The sequence below is a fragment of the Columba livia genome, chromosome 12, assembly GCF_036013475.1.
Source record: "Columba livia isolate bColLiv1 breed racing homer chromosome 12, bColLiv1.pat.W.v2, whole genome shotgun sequence".
In the NCBI taxonomy this organism is placed as follows: domain Eukaryota; kingdom Metazoa; phylum Chordata; class Aves; order Columbiformes; family Columbidae; genus Columba; species Columba livia.
This window is the reverse complement of record NC_088613.1, coordinates 2980871-3008227: the sequence shown is the minus strand read 5'-3', so window position 1 is coordinate 3008227 and position 27357 is coordinate 2980871. Positions and strand designations below refer to the sequence as shown.

Here is a 27357-nt window from a genome sequence, read left to right as displayed (position 1 = left end):
CTTACCACCCGCCCCTCTCCCTCGCCCCGCCAACCACCGGCCGGATCTTCCTGCTCTACACAGCTATTGGCTGGTCTCGCCGCCGCTCCAGGGCGGCCCGCTCGGACTGGCCGGTGAGTCGGGGCTGGGCAGCGGCGCCTGTTGCCGTGGTGACGGGGACGCGGCCGCTGGCGGCTCCCGGGCGGTTGTCTGGCCAGAGCGGCTGCTCGAACCCGGTGCGTCTGTGAGGACGGGGCTGCCCCGCTGCCCGTACGGCGGGGCCAGGAGCCGCTCTGCAGCCTGGAAGCGGGGCCGTGGGTAGGGCGGGTCCCGCGGGCACTGTGACTCCCTTCGCCCGCAGCTCGGGCCGGGTCTGGCCTAAGCCTCATGGAGTGAGGCTGGGGATAGGCAGAGGACCCTGCGGAGGTCTGTCCTAAGCCAAGGGTAAAGTGCAAAGAATTAACAGTGAGGGCAGTTCTCCTCAACATATGACCATTCACTTCCCTCTACTTGTAAAGATACATTTTAATGTGCATCATAATCACGTGACAAAAAAGAAACAACTTGACTCTCTCTTAAAAAGCCGTCCCAGCAGACTTGATGACCACGTTTTTTCCCCACAGCCTTCCAGCCAAACAAGCTGCACTACACAAAATCCCCACACAAGTGCCATTGTTCTACAGGCACATCTAATCAGTTTTAATTGCAGAGAAATTCTGCTTACAGGTACAGCACTAAAGCAGTTTATTGCCAAACATACAGAAAACAAGGCTCACTTTCAGCAGTGGAAGCACATACCTCATTTAAACACAAAATCCAGCCAGCGGATACAAGGAATTTGAGTCCCTCCATCTGCAGCTCCTCCTGGGGTCAGCTCTTCATCAAACCAGCTCTGTAAGGACCTCAATAAAAGCTCAGCAAGTCCCACTAAACAATGTCCAGTTACTTTTAAGCACTAGAGAGCTCAGCTGCAGAGTCACAAATACAAAAGCTGCCTTTCCGGAATTTAAGCAGTAACAATCCAGGCTGCATGCAATTACACAGCACAAGAAGCACATACTCTCAGCCCAAACTCCATGCAGTCTCCTCATACCGGACAGGGGGAAACACAGACACCACAAAGACTGGCTTGGGAACAAACAACTGACTTTATTAAAAAAAAAGGAACAGACACATGATTTGAGACATAGGTCCCCAAAAACCTCTGTTTTCTGTGCAGATTTTAGTTTACTCCTTCAAACTTGGACACATTCAATCAAATGTGATTCGAAAACTGCGCTCTTGCTCCTTGCGGCGGCTTTCACAAACCTTTGTCACCTCTTCTACCTTTCTCTGCAACACAGCTATGGGAGAAACAAATGATTAATCTTATAAACACCCTAAAACACCATCCTCCACAAATTAGCCACCAAAAGGGGATAAAACATTTGGACAGTCCCTCAGATTTGACAGTGCACAAAGGAGGAGGAAATTACCACACAAAGAACTGCAAACCCTCCAAGGCAAAGATGATCATCTGAAAAGTATCCCGAGGCATTTGGGGCATCCTTCAAAATTGTACTGGTTTTCCACCATACTGCTTAAGGGCACAGAGTAACAGGAATTCTCCTTGCTATCAAGCTTTCCCTACCGAGTGCCATCTTCAGCTCTGCATTACATCTCAAGTTATTGCTACTGTGAGTTTTCCATACTCCAAAGTTACCCCACCTGCACATCAATGCATCCTGCTCTGTCTTACCTGGATTGGGCTCTCCTGTTCAGAGAGGAAGATGATAACATTGCACACCCCCCTCACCAATTTTCCTCATCAACAGGGAAACTCCACAACATTTCACAAGCTGAAATATTTAACTTCACTTGGATAGAACAAAGCATGAGGTTTTCTAGTCCTCTGCTTTGCACTGATGCATTCCAAGCAGTGCTTTTTTCTGAGGCACGAGCAGTTGCCAAGAATTCCTTCTCACCAGAGGCCGTGAATGCACATCAGGAGAATTCAACCACAGAAGGGACAGTGGAAATGAAGGTGAGAAGACTCCTCAGAGATTTTCAGGAATTTGTTTACGTCCAGAAACGCAGCCATAAATGCTACATGTTTTCTGCTTACATTCCCAAAACGCTGCAACACAACTCTCACCTGAGTTCTGGTCAATCCACTGCAACGAATCCATGTGCGCGTTCAAGATTTTACAGATCTGCTGAAGCTGAGCAGAAAGAAATGGTGCAAGTTACTTGTTAAAGCACACAGAAACTAAGAGCAGTAAGAGACAGTCTACAACAAAATACCCTTCCAAGAACGGAACTACATGCAGTGGTAGTACCAAGAGGGGACACACAGAGTTTCAACTGTTTAAATATCTTTTGTCACCTTACGCACACATGAAAAAAAAAAAAGCTTGGCTTTACCGGATCACTTGTGTCTGCTGGACCTCTTGATGTATTCAAGTGCTCGGTGATATCCTTCAGATCTTGTGCCATACGCTTCAACTGAGCATCTATGTTTTCAGCCAGTTTATAGCTGCAAAAGGAATGGGAACCAAGGTCAGAATATTTAAAGTGAACTTCAGAAGATCTGCTCCCAGCCACACCAACCCTGGGCAATCACAACCAGCTTCTGCACCTTTCCACTGATGCTGCCAGACACATGGGGACAGCACCACGAGAGACATCGTGTCACACACATGAAGCAACTGCTGACCTCTTCCTCTCTTGACAGACACACAACACACAGGCAACACTGTGGAGACTTTCTGGAAGGTTTGGTCAGGACTGAAGGAACCAACTCGTCCAGATTCTTCAACGTTTATCTCTCTCAAACCCAACATTTGTTTAATTACCCTGCTAGGATTTAAGACTTAATGCTAACAAGGGTGCTTGAGCCACACACAGTGCATGCTGTTCTCATCACTTCTATCGCTAAAGAATCACTAGTTTTCAGACACTAGGCAAAATTAGTAACCCTTTCCAACACAGCTCATTACACCAGCATCCAAAGACCTTTGCTTGCTGATTCAAGGGCTTCCAGTCCCCATCACCCTGTTTCTAACGTGTAAAATCTAAGCTGCCATGCATAAAACAAGATCACACGTGTGACAAATGCCGCTGACAGATCAATATTGTCACACGGCCCATTTCTACTTCTTGCTGATCGATCACCACCACATTCCTCTGCTCAGCACACATCCCAAGCCCATTTTTCTCTTACGTCCTCTCCCGTTCTTCATCCGCATGCTGCAAGTAGATCGTCCCGCTCTGTTCCTTCACAGACTCCTCCAGAGGGGTCAACAAGTCCTCAAGCTCTTTCTGCTGTGACAGAATGAAGTCTAGTTCCTGATCCAGTCTGAAAAGAGAGCCTGTCAGCTACCCCACTCACAGGTAACATGCATTCTAGATCTGCCACACCACCGGTGGCACGAGAACATTTGGGTTCTTTTGTGCATCACTTCAAGGCTTCAGACTTTCATACCTCTTCTGATCAAGCTTCACTTTCTCCACTTCTCTGTGTAATGATGTAATCTGCAAACAGAAGACAATCAATTACACTACAAAAACTCAAATGTCAACTCAAAAAACAGAGTAAGCCACACCATAAAAATGTCTACTAGACGCAAAAAATAACTACAGGAAGACACAGACCAAAAACTGAATCATGGAGTGGCAGCTACGAAAGTGCTACCATAAGATAACTTATCGTGTAAGCTCACGTAACAGACTTCCAGGCTTCAATGCCTACAGACCAGGGCAGACATACAGGGAGACTTTCACAAGCATCCAGATATAATTCACATCTATTATTATTTTTTTTTAACCAGTAGGAAGTCCCCCTGGATGTCTTGCTGCATCTGTAACAGCAAAGGCCTTTACAGATCTCAGCAAGCACAGCGAGTTTACACAGGACATCACCCGACCTTCTCGCCGTTCTCTATCAGCATCCGGTCCCAGGCGTTGACCTGCGTGGCTTGATGGAGAAAGTGTTTCTCTTGGTCTTCCAGTTCCAGACTCCACTTGTTGATCAGACTCTCCAGCTGGGCATAGGTCATCACTGGAGGAGCGCTGAGAGGAAGCGTCAGACAGTACAGAACACCAGAGCAGAACCCAAAATACAAACAACATTCATCCCCCATTCAGACACCACACACCACCATCAACACTGCGCCTCTTGCCCCAGTCGGGAAACGGGCAGTTACAACAAAACACTCACCTGGCTGGTGTTGCGGTTACGGCAGCTGTAGAAGTCCCCACTGCAGTGGCACCGGTTGTACTTAATGGCTTCAGATTCAAAGCAAAGCCAGAAGCAGAAGTGGTGCCTGAAAGAAGAGATTCAAGTCAACCAACACAAGAGGACACGGCTGCTATAGAACAAGAACATCTCCAACATACACTTCCAAAGGGACCTATTTGAGCTCACAGAGCACTGTGCTTGGAGGGACCAAAAGCAAATCCCATGTCTGTCAAGACAGGAATCAAGCCCAACTTGACACAGAAGTGCTGGCCTGTAAATGCCTGACTGGCAGTTCCAGGAAAAGGAGGAATTGGCTCCCTCTGCTGTGGCCAGGATCTCACAAGTCATGAGTGACTGTGTGTTTGGGGAGATGGAAAACGAGGATCAGAGAGAGAAAGACCATGTTATTTCAGCATCTAGTTCTTACTCGTGGCAGTGCTGGTTGTGGTAGCAGCTGTTGTTCCAGGAACTTTTAATCCAAACCCAAGCGTTCCAAGACTGGCTGTCCCAGTGGAAGGGGCACCAACTGTCAACAGAAGACAACATTAGGAGATTGCATAACCCATTAAATACAGTGTACCACTGAAATGTTCCACCCTGCCTACTCACCCTTCTGCACCTGATATTTAGTTCTATTAACCAGGACCACTCCACATACAACAGGAAAAAGGGCAGAGTGAAGGTATAAAAGAGCCAGAACACTTCACCATTCTTCCAGGAAACTTTATCAACCCAGTTACCCAGCTACTGACACTTTAACCATTTTGAACTCTCCAACATTTAACTGCTGCCAAATGCTAAAATAAGCAAAGGGTACCGGACACATAGAGGCAGGAAATGCAATCTCACCACGAGTCTATTTGTAAAGCAACACAGCTGCATGTACTACAGCAAACACACTGCTTATATCTCGGTTCCCTGGAAACAACCCTCCTGATCTCTTTTAAGAACAAGATTTCAGACACCCTGATGAGCAAAGAATGCCCACTAGCTTAGAAGCATTCTGAAACACAAGATTAAGGTCAATTTTGGAACTAGAGTAGCAACGCTCGCATTGCAGAGCTAGTAAAAATACAAATTTTTAGGCTGGGATGTATGACATCTACTAATTGCCACCGATTAGTTAAAAGTAATCAGACTGGCTTTAACATAAAACTTGTTAAGGTCTTTGGGAACAGCTACCTCTATTTCCAAAGCTAGGTGCTAGGCAGCATCACGTATGGAATAATTGTCTCAACTGCAGTACACAATGACACTCACTGTAGCTAGTGTCTCCATAATCAAAGCAAATTGAAGCTAAAACCACTCCAAGTTGCTTGCCGACTCTGAATCTAAAACGTGCTTTGGTTAGAACAGAACCCTCCATGCCTCGCCATTGAAGAAAGTTTGCCAGAAATCACAAAGGGGGAACACTGCCAGCACTGAGAACACCCAGCTTCGTGAACTCTCCCATATGACCCCAGCACCTGCAGCTCCACCACTGACAGGTAACACCAACCATGCGCTGCTCATTTATTCCCCAACAGATAAAACCTCCACAGTGTGACTCACGTGAGAGGCCTGTGGTGGTAGATGACGCTGGTGCTGAAGAACTCGCTACAGATGCAAACAACGTAGGCCCCGTCGAACCAAGGATGGAGGCTGTGGTGGTAGCAGTTGTAGCAGCCGTGGTTGTTACTACAAGCAGAAAAAGCATAGACCCTGTACAGTGGTGCTGGGAACATAATACAAATCTGCCTATCATCACCAGTTCTTATTCTACCTCATATCTCTTTTCCAATGTACCCTTTAAACCCATGGCTCCTTTGCACTACGCTCCAGGAACAAGTACAGAACAGAATTTGGAACACGGGATGCAACAAAAAAAGCATAGGATACTAAGTTCAATGGCTCTATAAACAGTCAGATTACTGATGCCATTGCAAATTCACAGTAACAAATACTTCTAGCCCATTGCCAGGCTCAGTTTAGAAAACTATTCCTAGAAGGACAGCAGATTCACTATGTCTTGAGTAATTATTCCCTAAAGTCATTCCTACCTCCAAGCTTGGTTCCAAAGGACAGAGTGGGTCCCTGGCTGGTACTCGCGGTCAGTGTTGCTGTGGGTGCACTAGTGGCTGCTGTTGAAGTCAATGACCCGAAGTTTAGACCTGGAACAAGTACCATGAATAAAAAGAAAAGATGAACCTTTTACTACAGAGACACTGTATTGTCAGTTATCACTGAAGACCCTGCATAAGCAGATCAGAAAAATCACGGATGGCAGCCACTCGCTCCATTCCCCCCCAGCAGAACCAGGAGGCTGCAGAACCTCCACACCAGCCCAGCTGCCCTCCCTGCCCACAGGCTGCCTGCAACTCCGGACGCCCTTTCAAGCCCCAGCCCCACCTGCCGACTGCCCCCCAAGGCTGAAGGGGGTTGTTGACTGGGTCACAGCTCCTGAGGTGGCCGCGGTGGTGGCAGCAGCTGCAGCTGCTGTTCCAAAGGTCAGCCCTGAGGGTGCTGCTTGCGGAGCTGCAGTGCCGATGTTGAAGCCGGTTGTTCCGGCCTGAGTTGCGGTACCGCTGGAAAACGTAAACCCTCCAGTTGTGCCCGACTGAGCGGTGGTGCTGCTGGTGCTGCCAGCAGATCCAAACACAAAGCCAGAAGGGGCTGCTGCTTGACTTGAGGGCACACTGCTTGGTGCAGAGCTACCAAACCCAAAGCCCCCTGTGACGCCAGTCGCTGGAGTTGCCGTGCTGCCTCCAAACGTCAGTTTGGGTGTGTTTGCCCTAGAGAAGAAATGAAAAGAAGACAACCCGTTTGAGACGTACATCTAGTCAAGTGCTGCGCCAGCCTTCCCGCAGACCCTTTGCTGACAGCAGGAACCACCTTGCAGTAAGACGTGCACTTGACTGGGTTAACCTTTTGATTTAGACAAAGACTGCATTGCGACTCCTGTCATCCCTAGGCCTCTATTCACTCTCTTTATACTGACTCCCCCTTAATTACCTGCATCCACCCAGGCACCAGAAGACATTTATGGCAGTGTAGGTGAAGCTGCTTATTCTGGCAGCTCCTAAGTACCCTTTGCACTTCCTCTACATAAGAATATCATTGTCAACAACTTCTACTGCGAGTCCCCATTTGAGCTCCCTTCTCACTGCTCCCATCTGACAAGCTTCGGCAACAGCAGTTATGAAGAATCACCCCAAAGCTTACAGCCTGGCCTAAGAACAGAACGAGCCCCCTTGGCTGAAGGAACATTCTAAGCACTCTAGACTCGCATCAGAAAAGAAACTGTAAGCTTAGATGCAAAGTTCTATCACTTCTTCATGCTGGCATCAAGAACCCAGGTGAACCTGCTTTAGCAGATGGATTAGACTACATGACCTCCACAGGTCCCTTCTAAACCAAATCATTCTGTGGTTCTGTGAGTTACAGACTGAAGCATGAAACAGATTATTCTTAGAGCCATTCCGAAGAGATTCAGCCACGACAAATCACGGTTCTCATTGAACACTTTCCCCACGCCCAGCAGGAGCTCTAAGGCACCAGAGCAGCAGGTTCATCCCCCGAGAGCCACACGCAGAGCCCCGCCTGGGCAACGGGCGGACGGACAACATCTGCTCGTCCTCCCCGCCCCGGGGCCGCTCGGCACCGCCAACACCCCCGCACGGCCCCGGCCTCTCACCCCAGCTGGAACGCGTTCGCGGCCGGAGCCGCCGAAGCCGGGGCCGGCGTCCCGAAGCTGAAGCCGGCAGCGGGCTGCGCGGCGGGGCCCGGCGTGCTCAAGGAGAAGGGCCCGGCGGGCTGGCTGCTGGCGGGCGGCTGGGCCGCGCCGCCGAAGTTGAAGCCGCCCTGGGCGCCGGGCGTGGAGAACGAGAAGCCGGTCGTGGCCGTGGTGGCGGCCGTCTTCGGCGTGCCGAACGTGAAGCTGCCTCCCGCCGCGCCCGACCCGAAGTTGAACTGGCTCATGGCGGCTGCGGGCACAGGGACCGGGACCGATGGCCACAGCCGTCCCGCTCCCACAGGCCACACTGCGCCGCGCTCGCGCGCACTGATGACGGACTTACCACCCGCCCCTCTCCCTCGCCTCGCCAACCACCGGCCGGATCTTCCTGCTCTACACAGCTATTGGCTGGTCTCGCCGCCGCTCCAGGGCGGCCCGCTCGGACTGGCCGGTGAGTCGGGGCTGGGCAGCGGCGCCTGTTGTCGTGGTGACGGGGACGCGGCCGCGGGCGGCCCCAGGTGGGCCCTGCGGCTCCCGGGCGGTTGTTTGGCCAGAGCGGCTGCTCGAACCCGGTGCGTCTGTGAGGACGGGGCTGCCCCGCTGCCCGTACGGCAGGGCCAGGAGCCGCTCTGCAGCCTGGAAGCGGGGCCGTGGGGAGGGCGGGTCCCGCGGGGGCTGTGGTTCCCTTCGCCCGCAGCTCGGGCCGGGTCTGGGTCTGGCCTAAGCCTGATAGAGCGAAGGGGTCAGGCAGAGAACCGTGTGGAAATCTCTTCTCTGGTCCCTCATGGCCAAGCCTGAGCCAAGGCGTCCTGCTGCCCTGGTCCGGGCTGCAAATCTTTGTCGACACGGGTCTACCAGATCTAACAGTCACTAACGCTTGAGCTGTGATTACAACTAGCGCCCATGGAGCAAAGAGCCTATAAACCGAGCACAAAGAGTAAAGGTTGATTACGCTCCATTATTTTTATTTTGACATTATGCATGTGAGAGTTTAGCCAAACTTCATCCTTCCAGAACACACAGCAGGAAAGTTGTGTTTTACAGACAGTGCAGAGCACATTTGTTATTTCTTCATCTGTCGCCTGTCTTTTTTTTGCATAGGTGAGCAGTGGCTGTTGATATGGACAGTGTTTCCTCAGGCTCTTCTCTGCAGTTTCTTGCCACACTACTTCGTGATGCTGAAAATGAAGATAGTGATGAATGTGAGGTGAGTATTTCATAAAAATGCTGTTGTTTTTACATGTTGTACCATAGCCTAACCTTGTTACATGAGGAAAAGCAGATCTCTCTTTTCCAAGAGTGAGTAAAAAGAGCATGAAAGCCTTAGAAGGTTTTGGACTGACACAGCTAGAAGATACTTTTAAGGTAGCACGTTCTTGAGGGTTAGAGCAAGGAAGATGCCCCAGGAAAACAAGGAGCGGTTGTGCCCACAAAGTGGAGGGGACATTTAAGTTTTCAGCCTGAAGGAAATGGGAACACGTAGTTGAAAGAGCTTTAGATGCTTTAGGCTTCCCCTTTCTTTTCCATGAAGTCTGCCAGAGACGAAGGTAATTAGAGCTATATATTTCATATGAAGGGAAAAAGGTACTGTTCAGCTTCTGAGTAAAGACTGAAATATCCAGAAGTGGCTGAGCGTACAAATACTGTGTGTAAGGCATTGAACTGTAGAGATTATTGATCAGTGAAGTGCAATAGATATCTTGGTCATTGTAGAACAGGGAAGGGCGAGTAATCATTCTAAGGTGAATGATCTGAATGAATAATGAGAGAAATGTCTTCCTATTCTTCTATATCAATTAATCTCAGAACTAGGTGAAAATCACATGTTTTAGAAAGAATATATTGTTCCTGCAATACGCAACTGCTGCTTTTATCTAGGTGTGTATGTGCACTGAAAAGAAATATCCCAATAGGGCCATGGGTGCCAACAATTACAATGCAGAAGGTCTCTGTGAAGGCTTAAAACTTCGCCAAGTCTCTTAGGATTTTGAACAAGTCGTGTTATGACATGGATAACAAAAAATGGCAAGTGCCTCAGTATTTCCCCAAATCACTCCTCAACAAAGAGCCGGCTGGCTTACCCAGCAGTTGTGCACTAGTAGTGGCAATGGTTGTAATATTTGGGATAAAAGGGGTGCATATCCCTTCAAATTTCCTTTTAGTAGGAGGTAGATGTGGTCCTTCACACTCTTAACTACCCTTCAGCTCTTTGATGCTTGCCTATTAAAACTAGCATTATTGATGTACATCTTTGCAGTAAACATCCTGATTTTAAAAGAATTTGTTTACATCTGATTAATGAAATGAATGACACTTCAGAGACAGAAATGGAAAATTGCCATGAGGGGTGTCAATTAAGTCTGAGTCAATCTGGGCAAACTGAAATCTTTATTTTGATTTAATTTAATGTTCTGTGCATATGAGCGCTTTTCTCAAACCAAGGAATCTTCATATATGGAGAAATGCCTCACAGTGCCTATTAGCACTAAATTAATACATAATTAGAGGAAAATGATGTTGCCTCATGTGATCTCTACTGTCAAAAGGAATCCAAATGTGATGGGGTTTTCATGTAACACCCTTGGTTTCCTGCAATATTTTCATGGCAGGCAAAGCATGGAAATTTTGCCAAAATGCCATGGCAACTAATACTCAAAAAGCACATCTGTCCATAATGCTGTGCTTCTGGGAGTCCTGCCTAAACCTGGTGTGTCAAGGTCACTTTCTGCTGGGTGAGGGTGAAGAGGAGAGAAAGTTGAATGGTTCTGTCGTGTAATTGTGTGATAATATGTTTTAGCTTCTAGCAGGGATTTGTTTGACCTCAGATAACATTTTATATTTATTGACATTATCATTTTTACTGGGCTCTATGAAAACTGATTGAAGTTCCATTTGCCTTTTTCGCAGCCACGCACTTCTGTTAGCACCATGACTCCTGCTAGTATTGGGCCAGTAAAGAAAACCACTGGTAAGGAGGAGCATTTGTATGTTTTAGCATTCAGTCCCATGTTAGCAGACTAAAACAGCTGTAGTAAGTTACCACAGGTAGGGTTTGCTTCAGTAAGAGAGCGGTCACTGACCTTTGAAGTGGAAATAGCATTACATTTTCACAATAACACTGTAAATTTCTTCTTTTCCTGAAAGCTTAACAGCAAAATATATAAATAGAAGTAGAAAGGGTAACTCCAGATAAACAGAATTCGTATAGTAAACAAGGAAGACGGGCTTCTAAGTACTCAGCTGAAAGGATCTTCATGGAGTAAACTGTGTGGAACTGAGGCTGTGCCCATGAGGAGAAAGAGCTATGAAGTGTACCGTGAAATGTAGTCATACCACATTTCCCCCCAAGTTTCACAGCCCTATTCAGATCACACACGGGGAAAAACAGAAGCTTTGTTCAGTGCTGCCATCAACAGACCGAGAGATGTTTGTCATTTATACTCCTTCCTGTACCTCGTTCTTGGTCTGCAAACCCAAATCAGCTGTGTGTCTTACCTGGCTCACATGTGCTGACACCGTACAGGCAGGTAGACACTCAGACAATGAGAACAATTATTTTGAGTGTTCCCAAATTTGTGTCAACATCCTGAACTGTACTCAGGAAAGAAAGACAGAGAAGTTCAGTCTTGGCAAGGCTAATGTAAAGTTCTTCCTGGAGCTAATGCTGTCACATTATTTGGCAGCTTAGTTATGAGCCCTAAGAAAGGTCAACAAGGACCAGGATGAGCGTAGCAGGAAAGGAACTGTGGCAAATAAAAAAATACAGTAGTTCTGCTTGGGATTCCAACATTAACCAGAGATTCGACCATAAAAACCTTCAGGTTGCAGATTTACCAGCTTAATAGAAAATATCTTTTTCGATGTAGGACAGACGTAAACCACAGCACTCTGCCCATGAACTGCCATGTGTCTTCAGTACCTTAACTGGGCTGTGCTCAAGAACTAATGGGAAGAACTGGATCTCTGTGTGAGGGGGGATGTCCTTTTGTAAATGACTATGCTCACTTAAGCTCATGTCGGGGATCTTGGGGAAGATTTCTATGTCATACCTCTACACTTTACCCATTTAGAAGTGCTAGATATTTTATGCCCGAAAGGAGGATTTCTTTGGCATAGAGGTTGGGTAAAGGAGATTTAAAGGAAGGGTAAACATCCTCCTTCTGCAAATTCTTATTTATAAGATAACTGAGGTGAAGAAGACTGTAATCATTAACTAGAATGCTTTTAATACAAAGATTTTTTTCCTAAAGCCTAGAGAAATGTAAGTTTTCAGCAAATCTAGAAGAACAGAGGCATTCCAAAATATAACCATGTGATTTTTCTCATCACTTACAGTTACTCTTAAACTGAAATCCCAAAACAGCAAAACTATTTGGAATACAGAGGAGGTTCCAGAAGGATCTGAATTTGACGATACCCAGGACCCTAGAGAAGAGCCAGAGTAAGTGAGCTGAGGTTGCCTGCGGGGCTTTACGTATCATTAATGGAAATAGGAGTTAAACAGCGTCTGCTGCATGTGGGTGAAATAGCCACCTGAAAAGCTCGTGTCATGGAAGAAGATATCAGTGTTGCATCTAAAGCAACACATGAGGAGTGATTTTAACCTCTCCTTTGGAAACCTTCCGATCTCGTAACAGAAATGTAGAGTTAGTTTTTCCCATTATAATGTTACCTGCAGCATCAGATACTTGTATGAAGTGCAATTAGGAGGGGAAGTAGGCCAGCAAAATTATTTCCTAGCTTTCAAATATGCCATTTGTGTGAAGTACCTGTCTCTTCACACGGCAACAGAGATGCATTCATCTTCAATACTCATAAATTCATCAAGTACTCCAACTTGCATTTGCGTTTCAAACAATTAAGCTCTTCAGGGACAAATAGTACTATAGGAAGGAAGGCAGGCAGTTTTGTACTTTTAAGTCTTGTCATTCAATCTTAGTCTGTCAAGGGACAGCCTAAACCCAGAGTCCTTTCCCTTGCTCATAGAAAAACAATAATAAAAACGTTATTGAAATAGATACAATCAGGCATATTAGTTGTGGTTTGTAGAGGTGAGAAAGCCCTCGGGGTCAGTCCACAAAGCAACCTTTGTAGTTCTAATCATTGTGCTCTGATGCAATATCCCAGAGTGCTAAATGAAGCCCATGAAGCTGCACACCATACGCTCATTTGTAGTCCAGAATCCCCATTTTTCCCCACATGTAAGTCATGCCGTTAGGTGTTCAATTTCCTGCTCTAAACACAGGACTGAGACTCACCTGAGCTTAGACTCAGCATTTCTCAAAGTGATTTGGCATTAACCTGTAGACTCACGTACAGTTGTACACTTGTTCTTCAAACTGTCGCCTGTGAGCTACAGAACACACTCTCTATTGTCGGCAAAACAGAAGCTTTTTTCGTGCTATTTTTAAAGCATTCCCCTCCGTGCTGAGTCAAATGCAGCGCTTCTCTAGCCTCCAGCAACTGGGACCTGTGCTGCACAGATGAAAAGAAAGTGTAAATCTTTGTAACTGTTCATCAAATTGAATGAAGGAAAATGACCCAAAAGGAAAACAGATGGCCAGAGAGGTGCAGCCAGAGCTATTAGACTGACTTCTCACTGACTTAGGAATTATTACCTATGCATATGAATACCGGAGATGTGAAGACTTTGCATACATTCTTTCCAACAACTTAGAGAATTAACTCACTCCACTTATTTTGCTTAATTTAGTAGGAGTAACATATGTTCTAAATACAATCTTTAGCTTGTATTTCCTCATTCATTAAGTATCAAGAGCAGGGGAGAATGTGATTTTATGTTTAGTGAATGTGGAGGGAAAGGAAATCACTGTTGACCAAAGGCAAAATAATTACAATCTGACGAAAAAGTGTTATGCCCAGGCTGCAAGAACATGTTGAATGACAGAAGAGAACACAGGTAATTGTGACAGTATCCTTTTCAAACCCATTTCCCAAGAGTTTGTGGTGTTTGATTAGTTGGCAAGTATCATATTCACTGAGGATGCGCTTTATGATCCCTCAAAGGCTGGTTAGTGAAGTGTAGACAGCAAAGGAAGAGCCTTGGAAGGTGGAGTGAAGGACCTTCACCTGTCTTCTAGCTAACTCAGTCATGGTTCTGAACACAAACCCTGTGCAGATGGGATGAAGCCTTAAAAGGAGACTGAAAAGGGAGAGGGACAATGCAACAAGGATATTTACGGTCCTCTGAGAAACACAATCTCCTGCCCCTTCTCCAGTATTCTTAGGCAACTACTTCTCTTTCTCAGGTACCAGATTTTGTTCAAACAATGTGTGGGAACAGAGGATGTCTTCCTTGGGATGAGCAGGAAAGACCACTCCACAGCCTGCTGTGAATACATGGTGGTGAGCTGGACCTGTATCCCCATCCTTTGTGCTCTTTCTCTGCCCTTTTCAATCTCGCTGCCTTCTTGAGGGACAGAATGTAAACACTAAGCTGTGTAACTGCCTCTGGCCTCCCGTAGGATGTTCTTGTAGCTCTTCAAGCATTTGTAGATGATATTTACACTTGCTAGCCTGAGGAACTCATGTGTATCTCAAGGATCTAGTGTACTCAAGAGAATCATACGCCACATCCTGATTAAGGAAAACAAAATGTAGCTCTAAGATAAAGTTTCATCTTGGACACAAATTTGAAGGGGAGAGGGGCTGGGAAGCAGATGGTTTTCATCTGCCTGCATTTCTTACAAGGTATGTGAGTTAGCAGAATGCTACAATACTGACAATCTTTAAACTTACAGCTATCGGATCCTGTCCTATTATTATATGATCAAAGACCTTCCTGCTCTCTGAACTTCAGGACAGGTGGAACTGTTGTGCAATTTTTTCTAGTAGAAGCAAGCTGTCCTTGGAATACACAACACCAGGGGAGTTTGCTGGGTGTAGAATACCTGTCAAGTATATTATCAGCTCAGGATTTTGAAGAAAATAGGATATCAATACACATCATTAAGCTATGGAAAACAATGATTATCACTGTCCTACTTTCTCTGGTACAAATTACCTACTGAGAATGTTGCTCTTTGACACTATTGTCAAAATATTCTTGAAGATGAGATCTTTTATGGCTTAAAGGGATACATATCTAATCACAGCTTTGCCTCTGCCCATCATTTCAGATTAAAATCAAACTGCCAGAGACAAAGTGCTCAGATATTGCATTAGATATCCAGGATGAGGTTCTTGACCTTCGAACTCCCAAAAGGTAAGTAAAACACAATGATAGAAGTACAGTTAAAATCTTGTTTGAACTTCAACTGAATGCTGTATGGAAAGCAAAGCTGAAGACAAAGATTGGATTATTGATTGCACATGAGAAATAGATATAGACAAAAACAAGCATAGTCCATCTGTAGGTGTGTAGTGTGCTAGCCTTGAATCCGTGATACTGTTTTAGCAAAAATAGCTTTAAGACAGATTTCAGCTACTTAAACAGCAAGGCTTCAAGGGCCCAAAATGTCTGGCAATAACTGCCCACAGTCTTGAAGGACTCCTCAGAGTTTGCTTTCTAAATATTGGTTTGTGCAAGATGATAAAAAATGTACAGATACATTTTCAGAAGTTGAAAGCCAAACAGTGGACATATCCAGGCATGGATGCAGAGATGGAAATGTTACGAGGTTTCCATAAAGAGACTTCCTGTGAATCCTTTTTTTTAATAGGACTATTTCATACCTACAAATATAATAAACCAAGTTATATACTCTCATTATTCTTCCCTATTTCCCTGAGTGTGCAATTGCCCTGCCTGAGATTTCCAGCTAATTGCCGTGTCTGTTTTGCTTTAAGTCCTTCTTCACAATAGAGTGCTCTCATAGGAAACTTAATCCTCGCTGGGCTGACTTGCTGCATTGAATGGAATGTGGGAAGATCCACATGTGAATAGCTTCCTGCAAATAAATTCAAGGTACAGGCCATGGATTAAGGCCCAAATAAATTCTGTCCCTAGTGGACTAACAGTAGTGAAGTGCCTTTCTCACAGACAAACCCACGCTGAATTGGTTACGCCTTGCTTGGGTTTAACCCAAGGATGGAAAAGGAGTGGAAGAACATTTGGAATTGCTAGCTCTGAACCTGGAAATTTGGCAGGAATAATTGTTCAGCTAATGACTTGCAGAACCTATAGGTAGTACAAGAGGTGGCTTAATGCAATACTGCAGATGTAGGAAAAGCTCAGCATCCTTTTTCTTTTGCATTTTTTGGTGACTCAGATCTGCTGTTATCTTCTTAGTATCCAGCTGTCTCTAGTCACAAGCCTGGCAAATAAAGTTTGCTGTAAATCTCGTGGTTGCTTGGGTACAGCCTGAGCCGGCACTGCTTTCACAAATGTAAGTCTTCTCAGTATGAAAGAAACAAACAAGGTTTCTACCTCTACACACTGAAAACCACTGTACCCTCACAGATGTGTAGCAGGGCTCAAAGGAACTGTTTCCAACTGTATAGTCCTGGGACTGATTCTAAGCCAAGCTGATTTTAGGGACTTCTCCAAATTATAGCAAATGGTTGTCTTCACTAGGTGTGGTACAAAGGTGTTTGACTGTACTTCTTTCAGCCGTAGCTCTTACAAGAGAGCTGAAATGGTCTGAAGAAGAATCGGTATGACTTAAATTCCAATTTAAAGTAACTCCCATCTATGCTACCATGTTGTCTTGTTGGGCTTTATAGAGTTTGGTTGGGCAGATGTCTTGATTCTAAAGTGTCCTTGATTCTGTTTGCACTGTCAATGCAGTGGAGGTCCAAATCTGGCCCATTATTCATAGTGTTAATATATAAGCCTGGGATAAGAGGGGAAAGAGTCCAAGATCTGCATCAGCAAGTAAGTTTGAACTGTTGTCAATGAGAAGAGTTGGATGGTCCAGATGAGACATCCTTGTGAGGAGACAAACGGGAAGTCCTGTCAGCCGTTCCAGGAAAAGCTGTATGTCTAACATAGTGAGAGACTGGGGAATAGTTCCTGAGACCAAGATCCAGCCTTCCTTTGTGTATTATGTTACTGAGCCACAGGAAGGGGATCACTGAGTTAATTTTCAACGTAGGTTAAAACCCCAGCAACTTTATAACTTCATATGTCCATTCTCATACCTGACCTGTGCTTTGCAGTGTAGACATATCCTTCGTGAAACTGGTCTGGCCAGAGTCTCTAATCAGGCTGCACCGATTATTTCTTTTTACTAGAGAAGACAAACTCCTGAAGACACATTCAGACTTTAGGCATTATTCAGATTTTTATCACCAGGAGAGCATTATCAATGCAGCTCCTCCTTCCTTTGCATTTAAAATGCAGCACTGTGCAAAAGCAAGAGCAGCGGAGAGAGCTCAAATCCGTCATTGGAAACTGTTGTCATAGCCACAGCTAAAGGAAAGGAATAGTGTTGGGAGTATTTCAGGACCTGTACAGCTGTACATCAGGTGTTGCATGAACCCCACAACCTGTCATGAGAACGAGATACACTGGAAGAACATTCCTTGGTATACTGATTGGCGAATGGTCGGAGTAACTTGCAATGCTCTCGCAGTTCCTCATCTGGTCTGAGACACTGAAGTTCACTGTGTTCCCTTTTGCAGGAAGCTGCTGCTACACCTCCCCTACCGTGTGAACAGCAAGGATTGTAAGGTTCGTTTTCTCTCTGAAGAAGAGACCTTGGAAGTCACCTTGAGAGTATCAAGGATGTTTGACTTTATAAATTTTGCCTGATGGACGGAGAAAAAGAGAAAGGTTGCAAAAAGTTATCTCTTAGTTCGAAGTCTTCTTGAAACCTAACTGGTCATGAAATAGTAGATTGTTTCCTTCCAACTGTCCAGGCAGAATATCCCTGAAGAAACTGAAGGAGTCAGGAGGAACACAGCACCCATAGGTTCTATAAGCTGAGGCTGTCCAACTCTTGCGCTGCCCTGCTTAACGTTCTGCTTCTTTCAGTCTGATACCGGCTCTGGGAATCGGAAGATAGAATAAAATTCCATAAAATTCATATATAGTCTTTTTGTGGTCATGGCTGATAAGCAGCACAATGTGGCTCTGGCAACGCATCTGGTGCTTAATTATTGTTGGAAGACTTGCAAGTGGTAATGTTCTTGCTTGGCCTCCAATGCTGGGACTGGGACCGGTTCAGAATCTCCTCTTAGCTACTCCTTGACAAGAAGATCAAAGCCCTTCAGGGATCCATATCCACATCTGAGGCGCCTTTACACTGGCAGAGCAAGGTAACCAACTATAGTTGGATTGTTGAACAGATCAGCTCTTTTGAGCAATTTTCGAGGATGTGTGGCTCAGTGTCATCTATTCACCTGCTTCCCCTCCAGCTGTTTCTCTGATCTTTCTTGATTAATAAAAGAATGTGTTAACTTTGCATAACAAAGCATCACTTAAATGGCTGAAATGCAGCAAAAGCTTTTATTTGGCCTTCAGGTCCAATCTAGAGCTACAGAGATAGGTAACCAAGATCTTTTTCTCACTAGCTGTTTAGTAAATATACCCATTTAACATCACTAATCATGCAGGAAACAAAGGTGTTTGCTCAATGACCAAAGTGGAGAGGACAAGCAGAGCTTTGCCTGTTGATGGACTTTAGGTAAGTTTAACTAAAAGCTTGTAAGCACTTTAAAACTAAAATAACACACATGCTGCATTCTTCTGGTGTAGAAGTAGGGGAAAATAATTGACCAGCTAGGCTGCAGACAGTACCTATGCAGCTATATTTGTGGCAGGCTGTAATGAGAAGATGAATTCTTTATAATGGATTTAAGACACTGACAGTGAGTTTCCAGGTATAGTTTTTTGTTTTGTCAGGAATTTTCAGAATCCACAGTATGTTTGCAATAATAACTCTCGGACAATTTAAGCTAGTGCCAGGACATGTCAACCACTTTCCTTAAAATTGGACCCATTGCTTGTGTCAGAATAATACTACCCAACCTTTGCTTTAATGTTAATGCACCGGAGAGCAAATACCGCAGTTAAGGTTCATCACAAGCTATCGAATTTGCTGATAACACTAAGGGGCTGCTGAAATTTGTATTTGCTTAAGTTTCCACAAATTGCATTTGAATGTCTCATTCCTGCTCTACAAAGCTGTGGTGGAGGGGAACAATGCAGATGTATGAAAAGGCTGAGATCATTCCTCCTGACTCAGTTTGCACCGCCTGTGGTTGCCAAGAAGTTACAATAAGGCTGTTTCTTGGAAAAAGGTTGTCTTTGTAGTCCCCAGATAATACGCAGCTTCATTTTTACATTTCTTACACAGATTACAAGAAAAGTGGAATATTTACCTGTATTGATACACAAGGGAAGATAATATTTGTCCAAATTAATTCAGTAAACCCATGGCAAAGCAGAATAGAACTCTGCTCTTCTGAGCCCTGTTCCAGTGCTCTAGCTACAGGGTAATGCTGCCTTTATAGGTGGCAGTAGTAATTTACTAAGCCTTAAATAATCAAGTTCTGTTTAATTTAATGTCAATGTTTGATACTGAAAACAACGATGAGTTTGGCTCATTGTGCCTCTCTCCGGTGTTTTAGTTTCCTATGGAAATGAGCATATGCCACACGGGTATCCATGTCCTATTTTCTCCCCACATATTTTTTAACCTGGGGGCATTTTAATCTGCATTCAAGAGACAAAAATCTGGGGTGCGTTTTATAATAAAGTTGGCTGCTGAATAGAAAAGGGAACAAATTAGTGCTACCTAAGGGTGAAGTTCTAGTGTGATTTCTCGTGCCTGCCGGCCAGTCACTCTGCACAGCCACATTCCAGGTGACAGTAGGTCACCCGCCCCCCTGCACCAGGGGAAGATGGCAAGTTGGTGACATGGCAGGACAGCAAAGGTGTTGCAGAGAAAGGGAGATAAGCTGGCAGGGGCAAGCTGAAATCACAGTGTTATGGTATATGAACACGGGACAAACTCATAGGAAGCCAGGCTGCGTATTTTCCACTGCTCAAAAGTACAAGCTCTAACGCTGTTTTCAATAGAGTCAAAACATTGGTCTGGTGGTGGAACATTTGCTGTTCTGACCATCACCACCTGGAGATGCTCTCACATTCTCATTTCTTCCTACCAAGGAGAAAGAAGCTGCCCTAGGCAAAAGGTAGTTTGTTTGTTTGTTTTCCATAGATCATCCCAAGAAGAAATTGGTCAAAAGGACATGCAGGCTGTCAAGCTCCCAGAAACCATGGGTCTGCTGCTAAAACAGCTACAAGAGAGTTTACTCTTTTGCAAGGGCTTGAAGGCAGTTTTGCTTTGCATAACTAGCACTGGCAGAAATCCTTTTGAAGGGGATACAAAACCCCCTTTGCCTCTGAACATCAAAGCTTTTGCCTCAGTACCACTCCAACACCTGCAGGCATCTTAATTAATCAAAATTATGAGCCCAGATAAACAACCGAGCCATTAAGCATCATCAAGCTTTATTTGGTTCCCTAAGAAACATCTTGATTAAATGTATTGCAGTTAAGTAGAGAGTATTGTAGCTGTGGAAATGTGATAGAGGCTGTTTACAGCAGTATCCCAATAAAGTGGAGGTTGTCATCTGGCCTGGTTTGTGCGTTCTGTCCTCCAGTTGTGGTGGCAGAGCCACCATTCCCATTTTGACTTGTTCCTGCCTTCTGTCAGAACTGTGGGGTGTGCTAAAGTACACAGCCCAGCTCGCTCTGTTTGTTTCACCTCTCTTCATATTCCCCTTTGTCCAGCTACTGACCTTCTGAGGCAAAGATACTTTCCTCATTCTATGGCCTGAGAAAGAGAAAACCCAGAAGAGCTGCTCCATATAAACACTGGAGACAATGCAAGGACTTAAATTTTATATTTTTCCCTTAAACCTGCAGTCTAGCTTCTGGGCTGCTCATATTCCCATCTTCCTCCAGGTCTGTTGTTGGTATCATCATATACCCCATGTATTTGTTTTAAAAGGAAGCCTACTTCATTTTTCTGCTGCTCAGTTTAAAGTTTGTATCCAAAATATCTATGTAATTCTTCCATTGTGTGAAACACTGCTTTATCAGTATCTGCTTCCCAACAGATAAAGTTTATCTACAATAACTAAGCTGCATCTATGTGTACAGAAAGATCTCTACCCTAAAGCCTACAGAGTAAGTCAGGAGACACCACTGCTGTTGCTTCTATCTTTCTCATCTAACCTCAAGCAATGATGCTGAGTTCTCTGGGCAAAAGGGCACGATCCCTTGCAGGCTGGGGTGCACACTGACACTCCAGGGAGTGCGAATACACAAAGGAAACTCTCAGTGAAGTAACCTCTGTCCCCAGGACCTCCCAAATCTTATCGGTCAGGTGGCGGGTGGCTGCTTTTAGCAATATCTACTCGGGATGTTTGGCAGCACAGGCTACTGGATATACAGGACAGACCGATGGGCAAGGGCAGGCACCAATGCCAACCCATGCAAGCAGGCTCACCGTGCACTCACACATCCATTGCTTGTGAATGGATGTGTGCTTCTGAATGCCTGAGAGGGTGCCCTGGAACCTGGTGCTGGTGGCAGACCTTCACCCTGTTTCTGCAGCACCTGCAGCTTGGATTCAGCCTTATTCTCTGGGATCTCCTTCAAGAGCTGCTGCCATGGACAGTCGCTCGCTTTAGTCTGCCTATGTATGGTTTTGGCTTCTGGGAAGGTGCCTGCAATCTGCTGGTATTTGGGTTATTTCTTTTTTGTGATCTTCACAAACAGGAGACAGTTCATCTCTTTGTGGCTCTGTTTGTCTTCTCCTTCAGGTAGTCTTTACTTTCAGATTGTGATGCACAACAGCCAGTCCACTTTTTTCCTTTTCCTTCCCAGCTGTTTCTTCTCTGCTCGTTTCAGGGGACTGATCTCTCCTAAGTGCTTTATCGCACTTCCCTCGGTTGTTCTCACATTAGGACATTTCTCACCAGAGTCTCCTCATAGGTTACAGCTGACATATCTGACCCTTGCTGGATGTGCCAAATGTTGGTGAAGTGTGTGATTCATCTCCCTTCACTCAGCTTAACACCAGGTGAAGGACTTTGTTCTTCCTCGCTGTGCAGCTGGTCTGTGTGCATGGGAAAAGGGCACACGCAGGAGAACCACAGGCAGAACCTGGCTCATTTTAGAGCGGTTATCTTGCAGGACCATGGCACAAAACCAGCAGATACCGCAGGTCAAGGTGTAGCTGCTGGAGGAGTGCTGACAGAATGGAGAAAGGGCCCCTTGGCACAGGCACAACCTGCTTGAGCTTATGCTTCAAATGTAGCCACTCTGCAGCTCCCCAGTACAAAAATGGGTGGTTATGAAGGAATGAGCCAACTCAGAAAAAGTCTGAATCATTCAGAATTTCAGCATTTCCCAAGGCCTGAAAAGTTTTTTTCTGCTTCCAAAGGTGTGTCTCTGTCCCAGATGAGTACTCGATTTTTTGAGATGGCAACAGTGACACAGGCATCACAGGAGTGCCCTTGGTTTTGGAGTATTTTTTTTCAGTCCATTTAAATACGTGACCACTCTGGGCTTACTCATCTCAAGGTCTCCCTTTCATCTCTTTTCTCTGTCTTTACACACTGATTTCTGAAGAGAAGGTCATGGGAAGTTGCCAGTATGGTTGTGGATATTGTCCACCTACAATCCTTAGAGACCAACTCTCTTTAATTGTGGACCCTTTTTGTGGGTTCTGGCAGACTGACAGCTCACTTCTGATGCTGATCAGCATTTTATTTTAAATCCACACCCTTTTAACTTAGTATCATGACCCAGCAAAGACTGCCAAGGCAGCGAGGTTTAATTTGGCAACCTATCTCCTGCAGCTGCTCAGCAGAGAAGAAAAGAGCCATAGAGCTCTTCTGGAAAATTCTTTTCCTATTGAAAAGTTGCGCAAAAAGAAAGATGATAGGAATGGAGATGGACACAGATGATTTTGTTAACTCGTAAGGAGATTATATGGGCAAGCCAGACATTTCCCAGACAGCAGCAGAGTAGGAACTGTACCAGGTGTGAGCATCAATGCTTGAGCTTAACGATGCTGTGAGCTTTGCGTGAGTTCCATCCCTCATACATGCCCAAGTAATGAGAGCCTACCACCCCTGTGGTTTTCTCTGGCTGGGGACCCAGGTGATAGGATTTCCAGATCAATAACTTTCTTCCTGGAGGACTCAGGTTCCTGTAGCCACGTCCCTGAAGCACAGCCTGGGGTGGCACTGGGGCAAGCTGGCAAGTCTATAGAGTGGAATGAGGAGTTGACTTCACCTGGAACAGTCAGCTCTAGCTTGTCTCACCTGAGCTGATCCCAGCCACCTGGGAGCCAGAGTGCTCCACCCAGGAGGAGATAAATGGTTGCAGAGCAGCAGTGGGAGAAGCTAAGCGAAGAGGGGAGCTGGCAGGGATGGTATGTGCTGTGTTTGTGGTAATCCTGGGGAGGAATGGAGGGAAAGTTGTATGAATACTATACGACAGTAAGGTAGCTGGAAGATGCATTGTTTGTCTTGGCTTTGGGACTATCTGTGCTGTTCCTGGGAGGTTCAAGAGGCAATTGGCCAATGGCTACACGTGAGAAGCTCTGACAAGGTGAGAAACTTTTCTGGTTTTGTTCTGGGTCACGGGTGCTGTATGAAGGCTGCAGTGTCAATGCGATTTAGCTGGATGCATGGCTCTGGGTCAGCAGCAGCTGTCAGAACGGGGACAAGCTTCTGGGGAGACTCTGAGGTGCTGAAAAGAGCTACAGCAGGTCACAGCAAAACACTGAAAATGCCACACTGGCCCCAAGTGCAACTTGTGCTGTGATTTGCCTTTAGTAACTAGTAATGGTGTATCTGTGTAGCTGCTTGGAGGCCAGTGTCTTATGTGGGTGAAGGTGCTGGAGGCTGTGGCTGGTGTGTGTGGTGGAGAGCTGGGTGAGGATCTGAGCCTTGGTATAGATAATGCCAGTAGGACTGGAGCATGCAGGCAGAGCTACAGGGGAATTCAGGGCTGGGGGTGTGTGGGGTCGCATAGGGCTGGACCTGTGTCACTTACAGGCTAAATGGTGTGTGTGATGGTGGAGTGAGACAGTGCGAGTCAGGGAGGGATGTGCATTGAGCAAAAGCACAACTAGGAAGAGAAAAGAATTATTAGAGCTTCTTTAAAACCACTGTGTGGAATGGGAGGGTCAGAGCAGGTGGCTCATCACTCTGAGCTTAGGACAAACTTCAACTTCTGTTTGAATGTCACCAGTGCTGGAAACCCTGTGTCTAAAGAAGCCCTGGGGTAGAGGACTGTGCCTGGAATGGATGTGAGGTCTCCAAGAGGACCTGAGTGTGAAGGTCACGTAGGTTTATGGACCTGGGAACCCTGTCTCTCTCCAGAGGTCAGTCCAAGGTGGCACGTGGCAATTACTTTTAGCAACACTGGATGAAAGGGAAAATGGTGTGGGATGAGTGGGAAATGTGGCTGCAGTTCACGAACCCTCTCAAATGCCTGTAACAGCCTGACTCTCTGCTTTGCCCTTGCTGCACTCGCTCCTGGGTGAGCAGGCTCAGTGCACAAAGTGCACAGACGACAGATCGTTGTGCCCTGGCCTTTCTGCCTCTATCCCTTTCCCTATTTAGAGCAGGCCTTGTTTAGCTTAGAAAAAGGTGCTTTTGCTGTAGAAATAATAGGTAAATGAGGGGATTAGAGTTGTTCTCATTCTGCGGCAAGGTGCTACCTTCAGACGGGCAGGACACCGCTTGGATGAAGCAAAGGGTTTCCTCATCTAGAAAGATCCCGCAAAGTTGTCTTGGACCAGCACTCAGGTTAGAGAGATGGCAGTGATCAGCTGTTTGCTGTGATGCGGGTCCTGAGTGAAGAGAGTAGCTGAAATAATCCAAACACCTATTTCTGTTGTTCTCTTTACCCATGAATTCCCCAGCTTATGATCTGTGAGTTTATTTAAATTGGACCTCTGCTTCTATTCGGAAGTAATTTTTCTGTTTTCTTGAATAAAATACCTCTCCCAATGCTGTTGCCCCTCCCCAAGCCATAGTCAAGTAACATCTCAGCATCATTCCTTAAATCAAGAGAATTGTTTATGTCCTTGGAGGCTGGAATAATAACATCTGAAGGAAGCCGTGAGACACAGCAGGAATTCATTTGTAAGTTAATGAAGGCAGTGCAGTACAGCATAGGGATGAGCAGGCTGTTCCTGGGCAGCATTTACCAAGCTAGATTTCTTTCTGTTGGTGTTTTTCTCCCTGGAAGCATCATGGACCAGCTTAAATACCAGTTACGTATGAGTTTATTCTAGCATTTCTTGGTACTAAGATGTACGCTGTGTAATAGGGCTGTGTGCGTGACAAAAATGGGAGCCAGTGTGATAAGACAGTATGATATGGATCAAAAGAGAGAATCTACTCGTTTATATGCCCTACCAAAAGGGAAGGAGAGGGGGGAAAAAAGGCAAAACAATCAAAATCCCACTATCTGGGTAGTGTTTAGGTGGGTTTTTTGGTGGTGTTTTTTTATTGTAGTTGTGTTTTTGTGTGTGTTTGGTTTCGGTGGTGTTTTTTGATTGTTGTTAGTTTCTTTTAGTTTTTCTTGTTGTTTTAATTTTTTGTTGTTGTTTATTGGGTGGGTGGTGGTTGGTTTATTTGGGGTTTTTTTGTTGTTTTTTCACATAATAATTTGTCCCCTAGAAGCAGACTAATGCTTTGGTGCTCACTGGAGGGGATAGGGCTGGGGTTGCCCATGCACTGGTTCAGGGATTAGCCTGCTATGTGCAGTCCAGAACCATTTGGAGGAAAGTGCTGGTGATCTGTGTGGGACTGAGCTCAGAACACCCATGGGGTGATGATGGGGTGTGTGATGGGGTGGTGGACTGCAGGACACAATCTGAGCAGCTCTTTCCACTTGGGGCTTGATTTGAAGGAGTCCTGGTGGGCTCTGACCTTGTTCTTCCACTGGAGGGCTTGCGGGTCCCTGGGGTGGAGGGGGGCAGTTTAAAGCCCTGACCTTGTGTTCGCTCAACCCACTGGCTGCTACAACCTTGGCAGTGCTCTTTAACTGTGTCATGTCTGCATTTTTCTGTTGGAGATGCTTCAACTTGCAGGACTCTGCTGGCCAGTTATTCATTGTACATTGTACTTACAGGCACAGAAGTGGTGAGGGCTGTGTCTTCCCTCAGGGGGGTGCTGCCAAGAGACTTATGGAGAAGGCTGCTTCTGTGGTAAGCATTACATGCTGTGGACACTTGAGCTGGTGACACTTGAGGCCTCAGTATAGAGAATATTGAGGACAAGTTAACTTATAGGCCTGCTGTGCACCATACTGTTTACCCCCCACAGATCAACAGCCCTGCAGTGGTGCTTCGATCTTTTTTAAATAAACACTGTCACTCAAACTGGAGGGGAAGAAGGGATGTACTATCAACCTTTAATACAATACAGCCCTGGAACATATGGCGAGGAGGCAGCTGTCACCTGCATGTGAGCTGTGATGCAGCCTGTATGAGCTGCTTGCTTAGCGCCAGGATGCAGAAGAAGTGAATTCCAGACTTGTGGGTGCAGATGCAGGAGGTGTTGTTGCAGACGACAGGAGGGAAAGCAGGTGTGCCATATTCAACCCATCTTCAGAAACAGAGTTCCCTGTTCCCTGAGGAGCATTTGAGTGCTGCTGGGTGACAGTTTCTCCCTCTGCAGGCAGCAAGCGATGAAATGGAAGCTGGTGTTCTGCATCGTGCCACCAGAGAGAGCCACACTGCTCCATCTCTCCCAGACCACTCCTGCTAGACACACAGACATCGCTTTCTTCTGTGCAGTGGAGCTTTTACTATTGGAAGCTGTAGAATAGCTGAGTCCTGTCTTTGGGTGGAGGAGGACAACTTCAAAGCAATGACCCACTGATCTGGGTGGGTTCTCAAGGGGGTGGAGAGCAGCTTGTTCCTCATCCTGCAGCCAGCTCCTGCCACTTGCTGGTGACTCTGACAGATGATGGTGGTTATGGCTTTTAAGACCTGAATACAACTCCAAGTACAAATAAGCTATTCACTGACTGGCATGAAACAAGTTATCTGATAGTAAATTTGGCTTTGCAAATAGTTGTTTCTCGCTGCAAGACTAGTGGCAAAACTGAAAAATTTAACTTGGATCAAAGCAGCAGGGGTGGAGACCGTGAGCTCCTCTTTCCTTGCCAAAATAAGTTTTCTGTTATTTTGCACAACATGAAATCCTTCTTTTGGTCTGAAAGAAAATCAGCTGGTTTGGCGTTTCCTCAAGGAAATGAGGGAATTTGGAGACTGGCCTCTTGATATTGGTAACAACTGCTTTTCCACCAGCTAGCATGCAATGGGATAGCCAGAGAGATGGGAGATGTATGTGCACTGTCACCTGCTGCTGTTGAGCTCTGTTTCACATGTTGTTATGCACACAAGCAACAGCAGTCTTCACTTATTATTTTATTGAAAAAAAAAGTCTAGTATCTACCCACTTTGTATGTAAGTGTATTATTAATAAGTACGGGCTA

The 27357-nt window shown here is 45.7% G+C and overlaps 2 protein-coding genes across 4 annotated transcripts; one reads left to right on the top strand and one right to left on the bottom strand.

The window, feature by feature from the left end:
- Nucleotides 1-119: 119 nt before the first annotated feature.
- On the top strand, nucleotides 120-20452 carry DNAAF6 (dynein axonemal assembly factor 6). Of its 3 annotated transcripts, none has more exons than XM_065077445.1 (7): nucleotides 120-215; nucleotides 9012-9117; nucleotides 10818-10878; nucleotides 12246-12351; nucleotides 14180-14276; nucleotides 15050-15135; nucleotides 17496-20452. In XM_065077445.1, exons 2-7 carry the CDS (start codon nucleotides 9031-9033, stop codon nucleotides 17623-17625), a joined length of 567 nt encoding a protein of 188 aa, XP_064933517.1. In that variant the 5' UTR covers nucleotides 120-215; nucleotides 9012-9030; the 3' UTR covers nucleotides 17626-20452. The 3 variants fall into 3 exon arrangements, with proteins under 3 accessions (XP_064933517.1, XP_064933516.1, XP_064933515.1); XM_065077444.1 differs by lacking the exon at nucleotides 120-215 and adding an exon at nucleotides 8191-8361; XM_065077443.1 differs by lacking the exon at nucleotides 120-215 and adding an exon at nucleotides 8347-8482.
- On the bottom strand, nucleotides 1109-8239 carry LOC102098868 (nuclear pore glycoprotein p62). The gene is made up of 12 exons (XM_065077441.1): nucleotides 7872-8239; nucleotides 6587-6969; nucleotides 6238-6348; nucleotides 5750-5875; nucleotides 4626-4724; nucleotides 4178-4283; nucleotides 3885-4029; nucleotides 3443-3492; nucleotides 3182-3316; nucleotides 2383-2494; nucleotides 2114-2180; nucleotides 1109-1322 (listed from the first exon to the last, which is right to left on the bottom strand). The coding sequence occupies exons 1-12, from the start codon at nucleotides 8153-8155 to the stop codon at nucleotides 1231-1233; spliced, it is 1710 nt and encodes a 569-aa protein (XP_064933513.1). The 5' UTR covers nucleotides 8156-8239; the 3' UTR covers nucleotides 1109-1230.
- Nucleotides 20453-27357: the final 6905 nt, after the last annotated feature.

Excerpts from the sequence above, each read along its gene's own strand:
- LOC102098868 (XM_065077441.1), bottom strand. The coding sequence starts at position 8,155 with ATGAGCCAGTTCAACTTCGGGTCGGGCGCGGCGGGAGGCAGCTTCACG. Across the intron at positions 6,970-7,871 it reads GCGAACGCGTTCCAGCTGGG|GGCAAACACACCCAAACTGA; the intron begins GTGAGAGGCCGG and ends TTTCTTCTCTAG. Across the intron at positions 6,349-6,586 it reads CCTTGGGGGGCAGTCGGCAG|GTCTAAACTTCGGGTCATTG; the intron begins GTGGGGCTGGGG and ends TACTTGTTCCAG.
- DNAAF6 (XM_065077445.1), top strand. The coding sequence starts at position 9,031 with ATGGACAGTGTTTCCTCAGGCTCTTCTCTGCAGTTTCTTGCCACACTA. Across the intron at positions 10,879-12,245 it reads GCCAGTAAAGAAAACCACTG|TTACTCTTAAACTGAAATCC; the intron begins GTAAGGAGGAGC and ends CATCACTTACAG. Across the intron at positions 15,136-17,495 it reads GACCTTCGAACTCCCAAAAG|GAAGCTGCTGCTACACCTCC; the intron begins GTAAGTAAAACA and ends TCCCTTTTGCAG.